The 17418-nt window shown below is 40.0% G+C and overlaps 1 protein-coding gene across 1 annotated transcript; it reads right to left on the reverse strand.

Moving 5' to 3' along the window:
* Positions 1 to 112: 112 nt before the first annotated feature.
* Positions 113 to 15580, reverse strand: LOC311494623 (natural resistance-associated macrophage protein 2-like). The gene is made up of 16 exons (XM_084553754.1): positions 15357 to 15580; positions 14710 to 14793; positions 12980 to 13131; positions 12766 to 12888; positions 10642 to 10761; positions 9868 to 9974; positions 9717 to 9787; positions 9531 to 9598; positions 7487 to 7642; positions 7239 to 7397; positions 6635 to 6721; positions 4814 to 4933; positions 4470 to 4619; positions 2420 to 2493; positions 2139 to 2292; positions 113 to 622 (listed from the first exon to the last, which is right to left on the reverse strand). The coding sequence occupies exons 1-16, from the start codon at positions 15376 to 15378 to the stop codon at positions 515 to 517; spliced, it is 1755 nt and encodes a 584-aa protein (XP_084409880.1). The 5' UTR covers positions 15379 to 15580; the 3' UTR covers positions 113 to 514.
* Between the last annotated feature and the right edge of the window lie 1838 nt (positions 15581 to 17418).

The raw sequence follows: 17418 nt of genomic DNA on the forward strand, positions 1-17418 counted from the left end.
CTATAATTTCTTTCCTTTTTTATGTTTGGCTATGTGAATTATGTGAATTTTGTGTTTTTATACTGTCAACACTGTAGTCTGGTAATTGGGGAAAAGAGGTGGAGGGGATGTACTGTCCTGTTATTGTGCTGTTGGACCTGTGTTAAACTGTAAATTGTAAAAACAAAATAAAAAGATAAAATGTTTGGGTATCATAAGTAAAGGTGATCTGCTTCATCACTACAGCATTTATTCTGTGTCCTCAAAAAGGCCCGAGTTGTATGTTATTCTGTGCAACTGATGTAAATCTTATGTGTTTTAAATAAACAGTAAGTGGCATGTAAATAAACAAAATTACAAACTTGATTTCTCTTTAAAAATACACCTGATACAGATAAAAATATCTATAGCACTATACAAATATCAAGTTTTATCTGAAGTTTCTAGTATAAATAAATCAGCAAATACAGTACGTCAGTCAGGTTGCTCACAGCTGCTCTTTTCAGGTGGCCGTCTACTTGAACACACAACTGATTCAGAGGTCAGTCTCCGGCTGCTGCTCGATCAGGATGCCGGTGTCGTTCTCTGCCCTTTTGTTCAGATCCAGGCAGGACACTCCCAGAGCTATGAGGCACAACCACGCCTGAAGCACACAAATACAAAACACACACATTTAAACAATAAGCAGATGCAAATTCAATACAAAGTGCAGCCTAAAAATGCCAATTTTGTCAAGTTAAACAGTCATTTCAGAAAGTGTGCAGGCCCACTGGGCTGTCTTTATGACATGTCACTGACTGTCCTTGAGTGGAACCAGCCAAAACTCAGACTTAAACTCGTCTGTGGAGAGGCCTGAAATGGCATTTCAGATACTTCCCACCCAGTCTGACAAAGCTCGAAAGGATCTGCCAGGAAGAATGGGATAAACTGCCCAAAACCAGGTGTGCAAATCCTGCAGAGACTTTCTCAAGGAGTCTGGAAGCTGCTGACAAAAGGTTTTAACAAAGTAGTGAATTTAGGGCTGAGTACTTATGCAAATGAGAGATCTGAAAACATTTCTGAAACATGTTCTCTCTGTTATTTTGTACACAGAAGGGAAAATTAAATGTACAACCCAATAAAGTGTGCAAAAGGTCGAGGAGTCTGAATACTTTCTGAAGTGGCTGTAATACAGAAGACGTTTCACAAATCCGATCCAATCCAACCGTTTACATCACCTTAAAAAAACGTAAAATGACAATCCTCCAGAGGTACTATGTAGAAGGAAAGAAATTACTAATGTACACAACATCTTAATTTTGTGTAGACTGATCTATCATAACAGCTCACTTTTTACTGCGGAGAAATATGATGCAAAAGGTTTCTCTGTTTTCGTCCTCTTACAGGCACTTGTTTTTTATTAGAGCCAAAGCCTGAATCCAAAAGTACAATTTCTGCAACTGGACTCTTAAACAAGCATCCCCTCACACACACATGCACAGACTCTTCCACCCCCGTAAGCTGAAAGACTTTACATTAACGAAAGTCACACATATAACCTGTGTGGACGCATTATTTAAACGCACCGTGTTTATGCCGTCACGCTCCTCCGCACCCCCACTGGCCTTGCAGTGGCAGTGCAAGTGTCTTTAGCTGGTGCATGGGTTTAATTAGTCTAACCCGCCATAAAGGACATTGCTGAAGAGGGCTGAGAAGACACTACTTTTCAGCTGCAGAGGCTCACCATGTCTCACCTGTTGCCTTTCTGTCTTTTTGTTTTGCGAAATAAATTCTTGTATTTGTAACTCTGTCGTCTGCCTCCACTTTCGTAGGGTCGGGTCACGGCAATGCACAATCTGTACAGCTCCTTCGCTATTTAAACCCAGACTTGTTTCCATATTCTTTGTATATTTTATACTGTTATACATACATGGCAGTAAATACTGATAAATAACACAGATTCTAATTAGTTTCAAATTAAATATTTTTAACCAACTTGCATGAGAAGGGCATTTTGGATTGTCAGAACTGATTAGAATAAGACAAATAACTCGTCTTTACTACAAAGTCCAGATTGTTGACAGTCTGCGTAGTTTAAGTTTACGATGCTGGAACAGGTCTGAGCTTCACAAAGTTCAGCCGCTAAAATATCAGTTCTCCTACAACCTGATATCACCTACCAAGTATCCCACAAATGACAGGTATGCTATGGAGAGGAATGCTGCCAGCACGTATAGCCACACGCTGTTAAGCGCGGTCACATAGACCACGACGAAGTACATGTTGATGGCACACACGATCAGGATGACCACGCCGCCACCTATCTTAAACACCCTGCGGAAAGGATAAACACGTTTAAAGGAGGATTCAGATTCAGAAAACTTAATTTGTCCCCGGGGGGTAATTTAAGGCACAAGGAGACAAGGAAACGAGAAGAATCTGATGATTGAGAAAAACTCACAGTCCGTTGGCAAACTCGTGCATGAGAGACGGCAAACTGGTGAACGTGAGGATGGGGATGAGGGCGAATGGCAACTAGGAGACAAGAAAAAGAGGGTTACAGCACAATGCAGTGATCCAACTTCAACTTCCACTCAGATACAAACTGTTCCCCACTCTGACCACTGGGAGGCGCTGTGGTTGCTTGTGTAACTTCAGTAAAATGATTATTTCCTTCTGAATGTATCTTTTATCTCCGTCTGTTTGCGCTGGTTTATGGCATATAAAATTGTGTCATAATGTTTATTTTTATAATAAGATTGTATCAGATGGACTTTAATATATTTGATACTTGAGAGTTTAAACATAAAAACATCTAATCTTAGGTTTACAGCAGCTAGTAACTGACTTAGAATAAAGTAAGTATAATATATATAGTCTAGACACTGACACACTTATATCACAAATATGGGCTTCAAGTCACAGATTTAATTTGAAGGTATTCAAATTCAAACTGGAGGAAAGGTGAAGGAACCATATCTGTACACGTGGCATGAACTGAAACACCAGATTAGACTTTGCCAGGTCAGTTCAAAAACAGCATTCCTTAGATGGATGAAACTCAGAACAACCTGTAGCAGAATGACGGGGAGACAAACCTATGGAGAAGACTTAGAACAGAAGCATCAACATCATCTATAAAACACAGTTAGGAAGTGTGATGCACTGTTTCACAAGTGTTTATTGATGATGGGACAGAAGACAGAAGCAGCCAGGTGATTTCTGAAGTGTATAGAGATATACTGTCTGCTCAGATTCAGACAGATGAGGCAGAGTTGAATGGACGTTAGAGAAGGACAGTGACCCACAATATACTGTAAAAGAAAGTTTTTGAAAGGAAAGAAGTGGAATATTCTGTAATATGTGAATCAGTCGCAATCTAAACCTGATCAAGCAGAATTTCACTTGATGAAGACAAAACTAAAGTCAGCAAGTTCCACAAAACTGAAGGCAGCTGCAGTAAACGTCTAGAAAACCACAATAAATCTATGGTTTCATTCAGGTCTTTCAGACTCCAGACAGTCATTGCCTGCAAAGGATTCTTGACATAGAATTAAATATTAACCTTTTATTAATGGGTAATGATGAAGGGACTGTGTGTAATAATGGTTGTAATTGCTACACCGTAAACAGGAATACCGTCAAATTAAATCTGGGAGCTATTAAAGCCACTTTAAGTCCATATTTATTCTATAAACTGTAATGGTAGTTTGGTAAACAACTATAATGACAAACATATATGGACCTAACTGTATATGATAATAAAAATGAGTTTTATGACTTTTATTTTAATAGCTGCTCACAGATCATCCCACAGATACTTGATCAGTTTGGGATCTAGTGAATTTGGAGGTCAGGTCAACACCTTGTGCTGTTCTTCATGTTTTTTAAGTTGTTCCTAAAGTATTTTTGTGTGTGTGTCTGTGTCAGGCTGCATCCTGCTGGGGATGGCTGCTGCCATCAAGGAGTGTCATTGCTATGGGGTGGGGGTGCCTGGTCTGGTCTAGACAGGTGGTACATGTCTAAGTAACATCCACATGAATGATAGGTCCAGAAGTTTCTCAGCAGAACATTGGACTGTCACAAGATGGTCAATGTTATTTACTCCTGTCAGTGGTTTTAATGTTGTGGCAGATCAGTGTACATTCCACTCTTGAATTAGACAGGTCGAATTCAGGTCATGAGTTATCAGTTCCTTATTTAGAGCAACATTTACAATATTTCTGCATTGACTTACTCATTGACACAGTCCAGTCACCTGTTGATCATATAACATGACGTAATCTGTAGCAAACAGTGTCAACTTCATCCATTCTTTTAGTTTAGGAGTCGTCTCAAAGCTCTGTTGTGAATAAGGCTATTCTACCGTCTTGGAACTGGATCCAAAATTGAAACTGGAACTTGCTTTTGTATCTTAACTATGTCAGTGACCCCCTTTTGTGTTGCAGGGTTAAGATAAGCACCACACAGACGGGTGGGGCAATGTTGTGGAATGCTTGTGTGAAGCTTACCTGCATGCTCTGCAGCACATTCAGGAAGTCGTTCATGCCGGTCAGGTGATGCACGTCCTGGAAAATGGCCACCAGCAGAGTGGGAGTGATGGCGATGGAGCGGGTCAGCAACACCCGAGCGAAACGCGACCAGCGCAAGTTCAAGAAGCCCTGAGGGGCAGGACAACATGTGATTTACAACAAAACAGGGCTTGTTCACACGTTTTTGTAAATGCAGAAGCATGCTCAATTAAATAGAAAATCATCATGGAGAAGAAATATTTCACTTTTAAACTGTTTGCGTGTGTGTGTGTGTGTGTTATTATGCACTGCAGATTCATCGCTCTTCCTCCTCCTCAACTGACCTCCATGACAAACTGGCCGGAGTACGTTCCCGTCATGGTGGAGCTCTGACCAGCTGCAAGGATCCCCACGGCCCAAATGTAGAGCGCTGCCGTGCCGAAGAAACAACCCAGCACCACTCCCTGTTACAGACACCCAAACGGAGACAGCAGTCAATAAATCATAGTCCAGGAAATAAATTCGGCAGTGCTACATGGACCGGAAAATAAATACAGACCCCCAGTATTTATTCGATTTTCTCGCAAATTTCCCAAAAATTAACTTGTGTTTCACATCTTGTATCAATAAACTCTTCAGTTATAGTAGAAACTTCTAATGGTTTTTGAACACAACAAACATGGGCAATTATCTGTGGACAATTTAAGATGATAAAAACCTCACCTTTTCAAATGTTCTTTATTTCTTCTGTAATTATTATGTTATTTTTGAGGATTAAATAAATGTTTTAATGGAATAATGCTCAACTCTTTTGGAATATACTGTAAACACATCCAACAATATAATTTACAGAAAATATCTTGTAAATGCACATACACTATATTGCCAAAAGTATTCACTCAGTCATCCAAATAATTGAATTCAGATGTTCCAATCTCTTCCATGGCCACAGGTGTATAAAATCAAGCACCTAGACATTCAGACTGCTTCCACAAACATTTGTGAAAGAATGGATTGCTCTCAGGAGCTCAGTGATTTCCAGCGTGGTACTGTGATAGGATGACGCCTGTGCAACAAGACCTCGCTACTAAATATTCCACAGTCAACTGTCAGTGGTATTATAAGAAAGTGGAAGTGATTGGGAATGACTGCAATTCAGTGACAAGTCACGTAAAATGACAGGATGGGGTCAGTGGATGCTGAGGCTCATAGTGAGCAGAGGTCGCCAACTTTCTGCAGAGTCAATCGCTACAGACCTCCAAACTTCATGTGGCCTTCAGATTACCTCAAGAACCGTGCATGGAGAGCTTCATGGAATGGGTGTCCATGGCTGAGCAGCTACATCCAAGCCGCACATCACCAAGTGCAATGCAAAGCGCTGGATGCAGTGGTGTAAAGCACGCCACCACTGGACTCTAGAGCAGTGGAGATGTGTTCTCTGGAGTGACAAATCACACTTCTCCATCGGGCAATCTGATGGACGAATCTGGGTTTGGTGGTTGCCAGGAGGACAGTACTTGTCTGACTGCATTGTGCCAAGTGTGAAGTTTGGTGGAGGGGGGATTCTGTTTCTTTTTTTTCAGGAGCTGGGCTTGGCCCCTTAGTTCCAGTGAAAGGAACTCTGAATCTTCAGCATACCAAGATATTTTGGACAATTTCATGCTCCCAACTTTGTAGAAACAGTTTATTCCAACATGACTGCGCACCAGAGCACAAAGCAAGGTCCATAAAGACATGGATGAGCGAATTTGGCGTGGAAGAACTTGACTGGCCTGCACAGAGTCCTGACCTCAACCTGATAGAAGACATTTGGGATGAATTAGAGTGAAGACTGTGAGCCAGGCCTTCTGGTCCAACATCAGTGTCTGACCTCACAAATGCACTTCTGGAAGAATGGTCAAAGATTCCCATAAACACACTCCTAAACCTTGTGGAAAGCCTTCTCAGAAGAGGTAAATGGGGTGTCACTTAAGTTCATATGCATGTAAAGGCAGATGAGGGAACACTTTTGGCAGTATAGTGTATGTCTGCAGGACTGAATGAGTGAATTCATGTGTTAATATAGAATAGAGAGTGCATTCAAGGTTGTCTTTATTCACTGCATTTATTTACTAAAACTAATCAGTTAGTTGCACGTAAATTTTATAGAAGTAGTGAAATCATACCCCCTTGTAGATGTCCACCTCCAGAGTATTATTGTTCGGAGGGAAAAGGTCTGAATGAAAAATTCCTGTCTGATTGCAGACCTCCAACTGAAATAAATTTAAAACAAAAATAACACATTAAATTAAAAAAACAAACAACAAAAAAACATTGAACTGATAATAACAAAACTGGACTGAGGTTGCCAAATCGTTACTGTTACTATTATATATTTTATACAGAATTGATATATCTTACACATGTCTTTTATATTTTCAACATATTTGTATACAGCTCTTTATATTAGACACGCGATACATTTACATAGACACACAATACGTCTTCAGTCTTTTCTATATTCTATTATTTTATTCTCTTATATATTGCATATTTACATTACCCTATATTTTATATATCATTATTTATTGAATACATTATTTGTACATTTTATATTACCTCATATTTTCATATTCTTGTTGTTTGTATATATATCCTTGTATATATACATTTTACATTTATATTCCTACCTACGTTTTATTTTTACTTTTACCTCTTGATATACGTTGTATTCAAGGTGTCCTAACTTGCTATTCTTATCCATCCATCCATCCATCCAGTGATACTCACCACCTCTATGTTTGTGCGCCCGTAGAAAGCCTCAGCGAAGACAGCCACTACAAACACATTGATGAGGAACGAGACGAAGAGCGCGATGGTCGACTCAATGAAGAAATATTTGTTGGCTTCTCTCACCTCTTTCTTGTTCGATCGATCCACTTCTCGAGACTGAGGGAACATTTGGACACTGGCTCGTTAGCTGACACAAGTCAAACAGAGCTGATTAAAAAGAAAGCACGTTTTCATTACTTCCCGACCTTGACGAGAGCAGAGTGGAGGTAGATGTTGTGAGGCATGATGACGGCGCCCACAATGCCGACAGCCTGAGTCATCTGGGCGGCACCGCAGCCCTCGCAGTAGGGCACAAACATCCCCTTCAGCAGCTGGCCTTGGTCTGGAGCCACTGTCACATACTGGAGCAGAGAGCAGACACTTATGACACACTATAAAATATTTATATAAATTTCAGAGACAATATGCAGGCTGTAAGACTGTCAGCTGGTCAAACTATAGCCTTGATCAAGATCACCGCCATTAAGTTTAAATGAAACATTTTAGGAGGTTTTGTTATGTGCAAACGTGATGGAAACATTTTTGATGGCCAGTCTCCTGACGTCTCTTTGTTTATGCACTTCATGAACTTTGCTGGGAGGATGACGCCAATCCACAGTCATAACACTGAAAGATCACATTCTTGGATATATCCACATGCTGATGCTTTTCATTACTGCATTTACTGACCATGATTGATTTTGATAACCTGCAATTGTCATGTTCTCACTCAAATTCATAGATAGTGGAACATTTTATTTCTACTAAAAAATATTTGACCCTGTGCATCTACAGTGGTGTCAGCCTTAATAGACAGAGCTTCACCGAAGTCACAGATACAATACATTTCAATGCACAGCAATGAACTGTGATCATTCTCGTCCTAACAGGGTAGGTTAGAAAAAGTGGAGTGAATTCCTTGGTTCAAGTCAGGAGCTAGTTACCCTGGGGTCCAGTCAATGAAACAAGATGGAGGTGTGGGTTAGAGCTACTTTGCTTACGTTCGGTTGGTCTGCTTAAAGCTGGAAAGACCAGCTAAGTAATCTCACAGAGTTTAGATATTCATTAGTTCACAGGTAGACAATCTGTCCCGTACCGTGGCTACTTTTTGACCCTCAACGTACACAATGCTCAGTGAAGTAAAAAGGAAACCCAGAGTTACAGCTGAAGGAAAAAGAATCATTAAAGCGAGTTAAGTTGTTCATCAGTCTACAATATGCAAATCATTAAAGAGGAAAGGTGTCCAAGGCAGGAAGCCATGCAAGAAGCCTCTCTTAAACTTTGCCAAAAGAAACTACTTATGAGTTAGTTAACCTGGGTCCGTGAAACAAGATGGAGGTGTGTGTTAGATTTATATAAATAAAAAACACCTGGCAATCCATAATGAGCCTTTGTATCTCACCTTTTGTCAAATGGAAAAGGAATACACATGATTACCAAAGGTGTCCTTAAAGGACAATGTCAGTGTGAAGGTCGCTAGAAGCTGTCTGATGCAGCAGGATAATTACCCAACTTATATTTTCATTACTGTGCCATCATATTGTGTTTCGGGACCTTTTTGTTACCCAGTTCAGTTTCCTTGTATTTCCATGTTTTATTTTGAAATGAAATCAGTTGCACTACGTGTCTTTTCCCACGCCTGTGATTACACTCATTGATCGTGCCTTGTGTCTTTTTGCATGCCTGCTCTGCCCCTCATTAGTTTCACCGGCCAAATTGTTAACCCATCAGCCCATGTACATGCACCAATCAGGCATAACATTATGACCACCTTCCTAATATTGTGTAGGTCTCCCCTGTACCTACGAAACTGTTGTGACTCATCAGAGAATGGACATGGGCCTTCTGAGGGTGTCCTGTGGTGTCTGGCAACAGAATGTTGTTAGTGGGGGCCTTTGGGTCCTATGGGTTGGAGCCTCTGTGGATCAGGCTTATTTCAATGCATCCCATGAATATGATCTGTTGCTTACCAGATGATGGATAGAGGTAAACTGCCTGAATCATTAATTGAAATGACTATAGTGTGTCGCAAAAACAACATGGACTGAATTCACTGAGAGTCAAACCAAAAGAGTTACTGTAGAAAGACTTCAAGAGAGTCAAGAGTGTTATGAGTTTAAGCTCACAGAGCCCATCTGTACTGTGACTTAGATGAAGATCAAATTATATGTTAGGGTTGATTATTGTTGAAAACCAGATGACTAAGTTTAAGATTAAAACAAAGCCAATCATGTGTGCAGATGCTTGTACCTCATATCCAAAGGTAATGGCCATGACGGTGATGAGCAAACCAAAAAAGGCTTCCAGCTTCCTCAGGCCTGCAGAGAAAGAAATGAGTGTGCCTCATCTATTGTGTTTCTCTGTCATTTAAGTGATTATAGCACCAGAGCGTAAACAAAAAAAAAAAACAAAAAAACAAAACAAAAAAAAACCTACCATATTTGTCCAAGAAGAGGAAGACAAACGTGTCGATGATGGTGATGAGGACACCACCCCACAACGGGATGCTGTGTTTGAGCACACACAGCAGGAATAATCAACATAAAGTCATAAAAAAATATTAATAAGTTGTGTCTGGTTGCACAACCTGCCAGAGGAGAGGAGGTTGAAAGCGATGGCGCAGCCGATGACCTCCTGCATGTCTGAGCCAATGATGGCCAGCTCCACCATCAACCACAGGAGGATACGAGGCACCTGGACAGAGGACACAGGACAGAAAGTTAATGGGAGGACAAATGTTAATGCAAGGTCTGAATGGGGCCTTTGTTGGTCGACCACAAGAGTCGTATTAAATTTGTTCTCAGTCTGTCTGACTATGGATTTGTGGATGCCAGACTCTTTAGAGATGGTTTTGTAACTTTGTCCAGCCTGATGAGCCACAACAACTTTCCTGATCTGATGTTTTGAGACATTTTTATGCAGAGGTGTAGAAAATCTGAGCAAAGTTACCCCAGAAAATTACTTTGTGGATAAAAGTATCTGATCAATTCTGTGATATAAATTTGATGAATTAGAAAAAAGCCCGGCAGACAACAAGACAAACATCTTCCACTGTGCCTCGAGGTAAACTAACAGAAGAGAGAAGTTAACGGGTGCAAAGTTAAGATGCTGCTCCATTCATGTAGCTCTCTGTATTTCTCACTTGTTTATCGCTGCCTCTTAAAACAGCAATACAGTAGCTGAAGAGAACAGAAGAAGCAGTCACATGATCTTTAGACATGTGGTCAGCACTCAGGTTTCTCCTTCAGGAATTAGGGAAGCATTTCTTATAAGCTGGATTTAGGAATTTATCCACACAACTAAAGTATACCGTAAGTGTGAATGTGTAAAGAAACTGTAACCTATATAATACATAACTCACAGTGCGGTACTGGCGGTGGCAGACTTCAGCCAGGTGCATCCCGGTGACGACTCCCAGTCGAGCCGCCAGCCGCTGCAACAGCAAGCCGATGATGGTGGCACCCAGCAGCACCCATAGGAGCTGACAGGACAAGACAAGTTGCTTAGCCATCGCATGAGCTCGAAGAAATTCAAAGATATTCACACATAATACCAGAATCTGTAGCTGGAAATCAAACTCTGGCAACCTGTGAAATCACTAAGATCTGAGGAGAAATTCAAACCAGAAAACTGTATAAAACTTTACACATTTTAAGTTTTTCTATAACATGAGTCATGACTGTGCGCTGATTCTCCTGATTGGTTAGTTTATGACTCTGTCTACAAGCTGTGGTCCAGCAGCGCGTCTTCAAGCCTCCTCTGAGTCTTTTTTGCAACTTTTTTTATAAAGAGAGGCTGTTGATTTTAGGCCACATGTACCTGACATAATCTTCAGAAAACATCTAAGAACATTAATAAGAATATATACAATTTTGTGGCTTTCCTTGATGTCATATTAATGTAAATTTAATACTTTTTAAATTATATTTTAGACACAATAAGAGTAAAATAACAATTACGCATACATTCACAATATATACTCTTTTTTCTTTTAATTTGGCTGCTACAAATTAATTAAACCCACTGCCATTTTTTTAATTTACCAAAATTCATTCTAACAATACCGGGACATTGTGGTACATTACGATAAGTATAGTTTTATGTTATTATGTTATCATGTCTGCAGGTTTTGTAGACTAAAACCCTGAGAAGTCTCGCATTAGACTGAACTGACAGGTAGGACTGATAGTTCAGGCTCAGTCAGTCTCACAGTTTCTATGAATAGTCGCTCAGTTTAAATGAAGCCCACAAATTAATTCAAGAATGTGTTTCAGGCTTTTCACAGGGCAAAGTTCACCTTTGTTAAACTTTGCAGCACTGTGAAACTCTTGAATGTCCAGCCAGTTTCAGAGAGCGTGAGACTGACCTGTCCTTCAGGGTAAAACGTGTTATTAATAGTAGTAAGAGAGTGTGAAATGTAGACAGAGACGCCATACAAGTGTTTACTAAAGAGGTGTGTAAGTTTTCAAAGCCACCTTATTAACTGTCTCTCATGCGTGCAACATGCCAACATTTTCCTCTTACAGATGACACGTTTTGCATTTTTCTCTACTCGTGCCACAGCCACGGTGAATTTTAACCCATTACAGGTGCATGATTTGATGGATTTACAACACAAATTAAACAAGGAGTGAAGATAATCTGACACTATTTAAGGGTGAATTATACTTTTCATTTGTAAATGGAGCAACTTAGAGTTTGTGATCTAAACAAAACACTGTAATTAGGTAGACATATTAAGTATTTGATTAGTGCAATACCATTACGTGATATCACAATCTTTATTAATATATTCTGCCACAGAGTTTTAGGGTCAATAAGAATGTTCTTCATGCTTAAACTGATTTTATAGATCGGATTTTTCTTAAAAATATGCATCCAATTTTAGTGAATTATAAATAGTATGTTAAAGTAACCCCGCGTCTTGCCCGATGGCAGCTGGGTTAGGCTCCATGCCCCCGGCGACCCTTCACAGGACAAGTGGTTACCGAAGATAAATTAATGAATTTTAAACTGATATTCCAATCACTTTAGGCATTCCTATTTAGTGGAAATGTTTTTCTTCATCTATGCTGACTTTCAAATTCCAAACATAAAAGTTCACTTGATGTGCACTGAATGAAATGTTGTAGGCTTTACCTGGACATCATTCAATTTCAATCTACCAAATGAAGTTGGATTTCAGTTTTATTTAAGACAAGTTCTTTCCCAGAAACAACTAAATACATCATCAGGAATTTGTATCCCTGAAAAATAAAGAAGTGTGCAGCAGAACCTAGTCGAAAAGTGAAGGTAAAATACAATTTGTTTGCTGAAATGTATTATTTTGTTGCTTTTCTTGTTGTTACATTACTGTAAATATTGTATTTTAGGGTTTTGTGTGGTTAGTTGGACAAAATAAGACAACTGGGAGCATCACAGATCCTCTCTGTCTATCATCCACTCCTCATCAGTCAGAGAAGAAACTAAGCCTGATCTCAGTTACCTTAAAGCCAGCTTTAGCGCCCGACTGCAGGTCAGACTCGATGTTCCCCGGGTCCAGGTACGCTATGCTCATCAGGAAGCCTGGCCCAGTGAAGGCCCAGAGCTTACGGAAACTAAACCCCCCCTACAGGAGACCGAAACACAAGCTGTAACACTAACAACACCAAATCTGGGTTAATAGGTGGATGCATACACACGTCACAGGTTCAGATTACCTCACTGTCATCGTCAGGAACAGGGACCCTCTGCTCAAAGTAAGTGCTAGCAACAGGTTCATTGTTGTGATTGTGGAGGAAGACAGAAGGTGTGGAGGGTCTGTGAGTGTGCGTGGTCCAGATCACTGATTTCTCTTCCATCGTGTCATCCACTGAAATTTAACACAGATATTATGGCATTAAAAACACTGTCAGTAAATACACAACAGATAAAACAACTTTACAGTAGGATAATTACTATAATTGGTGTGATGATTTCCACAGTGAATACCTTGGTTAATGTGTTTGCATGTTAATGTCTTTCACGTCTTTAGTTTTGCAGTAACAATTGACTTAATAGCTATTTTTACCTCATGGCAATATACAATTCATCTGACATTCAACATTCACCGATCAGCCACAACATTAAAACCACTGACTGGAGAAGTAAATAACATTGACCATCTTGTGACAATCCAATGTTCTTCTGGGAAACTTTTGGACCTGGCATTCATGTGGATGTTACTTAGACATGTACCACCCACATAGACCAGACCAGACACCCCCACCCCATAGCAATGACACTCCTTGATGGCAGCAGCCATCCCCAACAGGATGCAGCCTGACACAGACACACACACAAAAACGCTTTAGGAACAACTCAAAAAAAACATGAAGAACAGCACAAGGTGTTGACCTGGCCTCCAAATTCACTAGATCCCAAACTGATCAAGTATCTGTGGGATGATCCACAGAGGCCCCTCCCCTCAACCCATAGGACTCAAAGGCCCCCACTAACAACATCCTGTATCCAGACACCACATGACACCCTCAGAAGACCCATGTCCATTCACTGATGAGTCACAACTGTTTTGGAGGCACAAGGGAGACCTACACAATATTAGGAAGGTGATCATAATGTTATGTTATTTAATATTTAATATAGTATTCTTTTAAAGCACAGCTGTGTTAAGTATTTGCAATTTCCTTGTAACCTGCATACAGTGACAATAAAGGATTTTAATTTATTTCATAAACAAAGCCAGAATCAATGTGGGCTGCAGCAATTAACACGTGGCTCCATCTTGGTCATCTTCTTCTGTTGAATAAAGTCAATGTTGTCAATAAAGTTCCACTGTTATATTTCTGGCTGATTTTATGCTCCACATAGGGCGGAACCACTATATTCAACATGTCATGTCGACATTTTCGGGGCATGTAAACATATCTCATCAGATTATTTAATTCAGCGTCCATGTAACCTCTGATCGGGTAGAAGACACAGCTTGCACCACACAGAGCCCTCTGGAGCTTTTAATTGTATCCTCATCGAAAGAGCAGCAACCACATGGACTTTCAGGTTAGAGAGTTGCTGGGCCTGTGGGAAAGCCCATACTCCTGCTAATTCACTTGAGTCTTTCATTTAAACGTTAGCATTTTTCTTGATGATTAGTGGACGCTTTCAATCATCCTTACAGACTGCAACAAGAGGAAAAGGCTGGGGACTAGAGATATAAGCTTTTGATATGAATGTCAACAGTCTGTTCTGGTTTTAAAGGAAACACAATAACCCGATGCTTCACTTCTCTCCACACAGTGGGGATTTATGTTTTGTTGTCACTGGCAAAAATTGTTCCCCGTAGCCCTCTTTGTAGCCAAAAAAATGTCTCTTGCCGAAAGGGTTCCATGCATTTCATGAATCTGTGATGAGAAAATAAAAAAAAACCTGTGTACAAAATAAACATCCTCACCTCGTCCTCCTCCAGTTCGCTCTGGCTCCTGATCTGTGGGAACACTGGGAGGCACAGACGAGTTCTCAGAAGGTGGGTTTATCCCTGCGAGCAAACGGGTAATTATACTGAGATAAAACACACACAAAACTAAATCCTTCACACACAGGAAACCATGAGAAGAAAGTGTCTCAGTTATCTGCTGGGACGTCGCTCCATTTCCTGTTTAAAAAGTTGTTTTTAAAATCTTTAGAAATCAAAATAATAATAATAATAATAACAATTAGGAACCAGTCAGATATTGAAACTACTGCTTTTTTTCTAGATCAGTTAATTGGTCAGAGTCTGGAGCCATAATAATCCTCTTTAACACATGACATCTTATCTCTTAAGTTCCTGTTCTAGTTTAATGAGGATGGGACGGGAAATTGTGTCCCTTTAAAGGCGATAAAGTCTAAATGAACTCCGTGACACAGAGTCTGAAAACAAGCATAAGCAGTAAGGAAGAGGACAAAGTCTGAAGAGTAAGTCAGGAATGCAAAGATCCGGCCACGACGCATGCATTCATTCATTCATTCATTTTCTGTAAGGGTCGCGGGGAGAGGGGCTGGAGCCTCTCCGAGCTGTCGCCAGGACGCATAACCATGAAGAATTCATTCAGAGCTCACCTGGAGACGGGGAGGACAACATGTTGTGCTGCAGGAGTATAAAAGCTGTTCAGACTTCTCCCAGACCTCTGAGCTACATTCCGGTAAAACAAAACAAAACAAAAGGTTAATCACAGTTGTCTTCAGTCTTCTCGTTTCCCTCTGGTTTCCACTGGAGCCTGTGTGGAACGGGAATGACAGGCAGATTGGACATCGTCCTTCCGACGGAAGGTGTTGACTCAACAGACAGGTAAGGAGGAGGAGGAAGAGGAGGAGGAGGAAACACTAAAACAGCCTGAGGACAAAGTCACATTCAACTCCAAACTCTCACAGACAACCTCGTTGTTTCGCCTGTTTCTACCACGTGACTTGCCTCACACACAGTGAACCCCACGGGCCTGTAGAAAACCACCTGAGTGGAGACTTCACAGTAAAACACACGAAGATTGTTGTTTTATTTGATTCTATTTTTTTGATCATTTTTTTATAAACTAAAATCACGCGTTTATATACTTTATCATCAGCGTCAAACTAAATCATATGTGAAAATGTAGGATTTTAGATTTGTTCTCTTCAAAATAAGAGTCTCTTACCAAAGAACGGAGATTATTTCCGGCTACAACTTTCAAAATAAAGCACCTAATATTGATACTAGATTACTACTTTATATAATTACGGATAATTACATAAAGAGGGTTTATATGAAATGTATATAGGAATGTATATACAAACAAATCCTTTTTTCTACTTCAAACACTTGAGATCAACGTCTGTGTTTTTTCCTCCATTATTAAAACATTTAAATAGCACATAATAAATACATATATAAATTAATTTATCGTTTTTTTGCAGTGTTTTTCTTTGGTGTTCTTGGTGTGTCGTCATCTCTTCACTTTTAATTCACAGTTTACACGCTTTTGACCACTGAATATATATTCTTACACTGTATATTTGTGACTAGGCTGCTTTTGAACTTCAATTAATTTTTTGTTAAATGAAAAAAAAAAGTTAAAACCACTGTAGATTATATCCAACAATAGCCATTTCATTAGTATCTGATCTATTAACTTTAAGGTTTGTCTGTATGACAACATATGCTTGGTTATAGATTATATTAAATTACTGCAAATATAGAATAGCCAAAATGAGTTAATTTTATCCATAATTATCGAACATGACAGACATATTGTGGTGACTCTGCTTTGAAAGTTTCCAGCTTCCTCTTGCTGCAGGTGTTCAGACGCCCTGTATTAGCAGAAAAACCTCTGATTTGTTTTTCTGTCCCACAAAGACACATAGCTTGCTCTGGAGGAAGTGACCATAACTGGAGCAGCCGCAAGGGGGCGACAAACGCTGAAAGATTTACACCCAGGAGGAGCCATTGTCCTGTTCATTGTCCTGCTCCTCATTGTACTGACTCCGTAGGTCCACGGTGCTGAGAGCGTTTGGAAACCAAACACTGAAGCTCAAAATAGGAGAATGGCCTCCTTGTTTGTTAATCTGCGTTCAGTCATCCTGCTGCACCTCTGACCTAGATTGATTTTGACTCATCACCGCTGAAAAATGTGTTACTAATAGTATCAATAACATTAACTGTGGCTCAGTTCTGCTTCAGATGTGCCATGACAGCTTAAACTGAAGAAGACAAACTGAATTCAGTAACTATTACACTTATGTATTTGAACCATCCACAGACCTAAACAAATACCTAAACACTGATGACGCAATGACATTAGACAACTGACAAGTTTCACAGATACTTCCAGACATATCGGAGTCAAGTTTAGTCCTCTGACTAAAACTGAACCTCTGAGTTTTTAGTTGCGGCATTTTGTCTTTTTTCTTCCAGATTGAAACGTCTCTACTGGATGGATCAAAATGAAATTTAATGCTAATGTTCAAGTTCCCCACATAATGAATTCTGGTGACTTTGGGGATCCTCTGACTTTTTCCACTGCTGCATATGCAGGTCAAATCCCTGAGGCTCTATGCTGTTCTCCCCATAGTAAGATCTGGTTAGCACTGATGACTCACAGCAAGACGTTTCAGGTTTGAATCCAGGCCGACTGGGGCCTTTCTGTGT

Source organism: Chelon labrosus (genome assembly GCF_963514085.1).
Source record: "Chelon labrosus genome assembly, chromosome: 10".
NCBI lineage: Eukaryota > Metazoa > Chordata > Actinopteri > Mugiliformes > Mugilidae > Chelon > Chelon labrosus.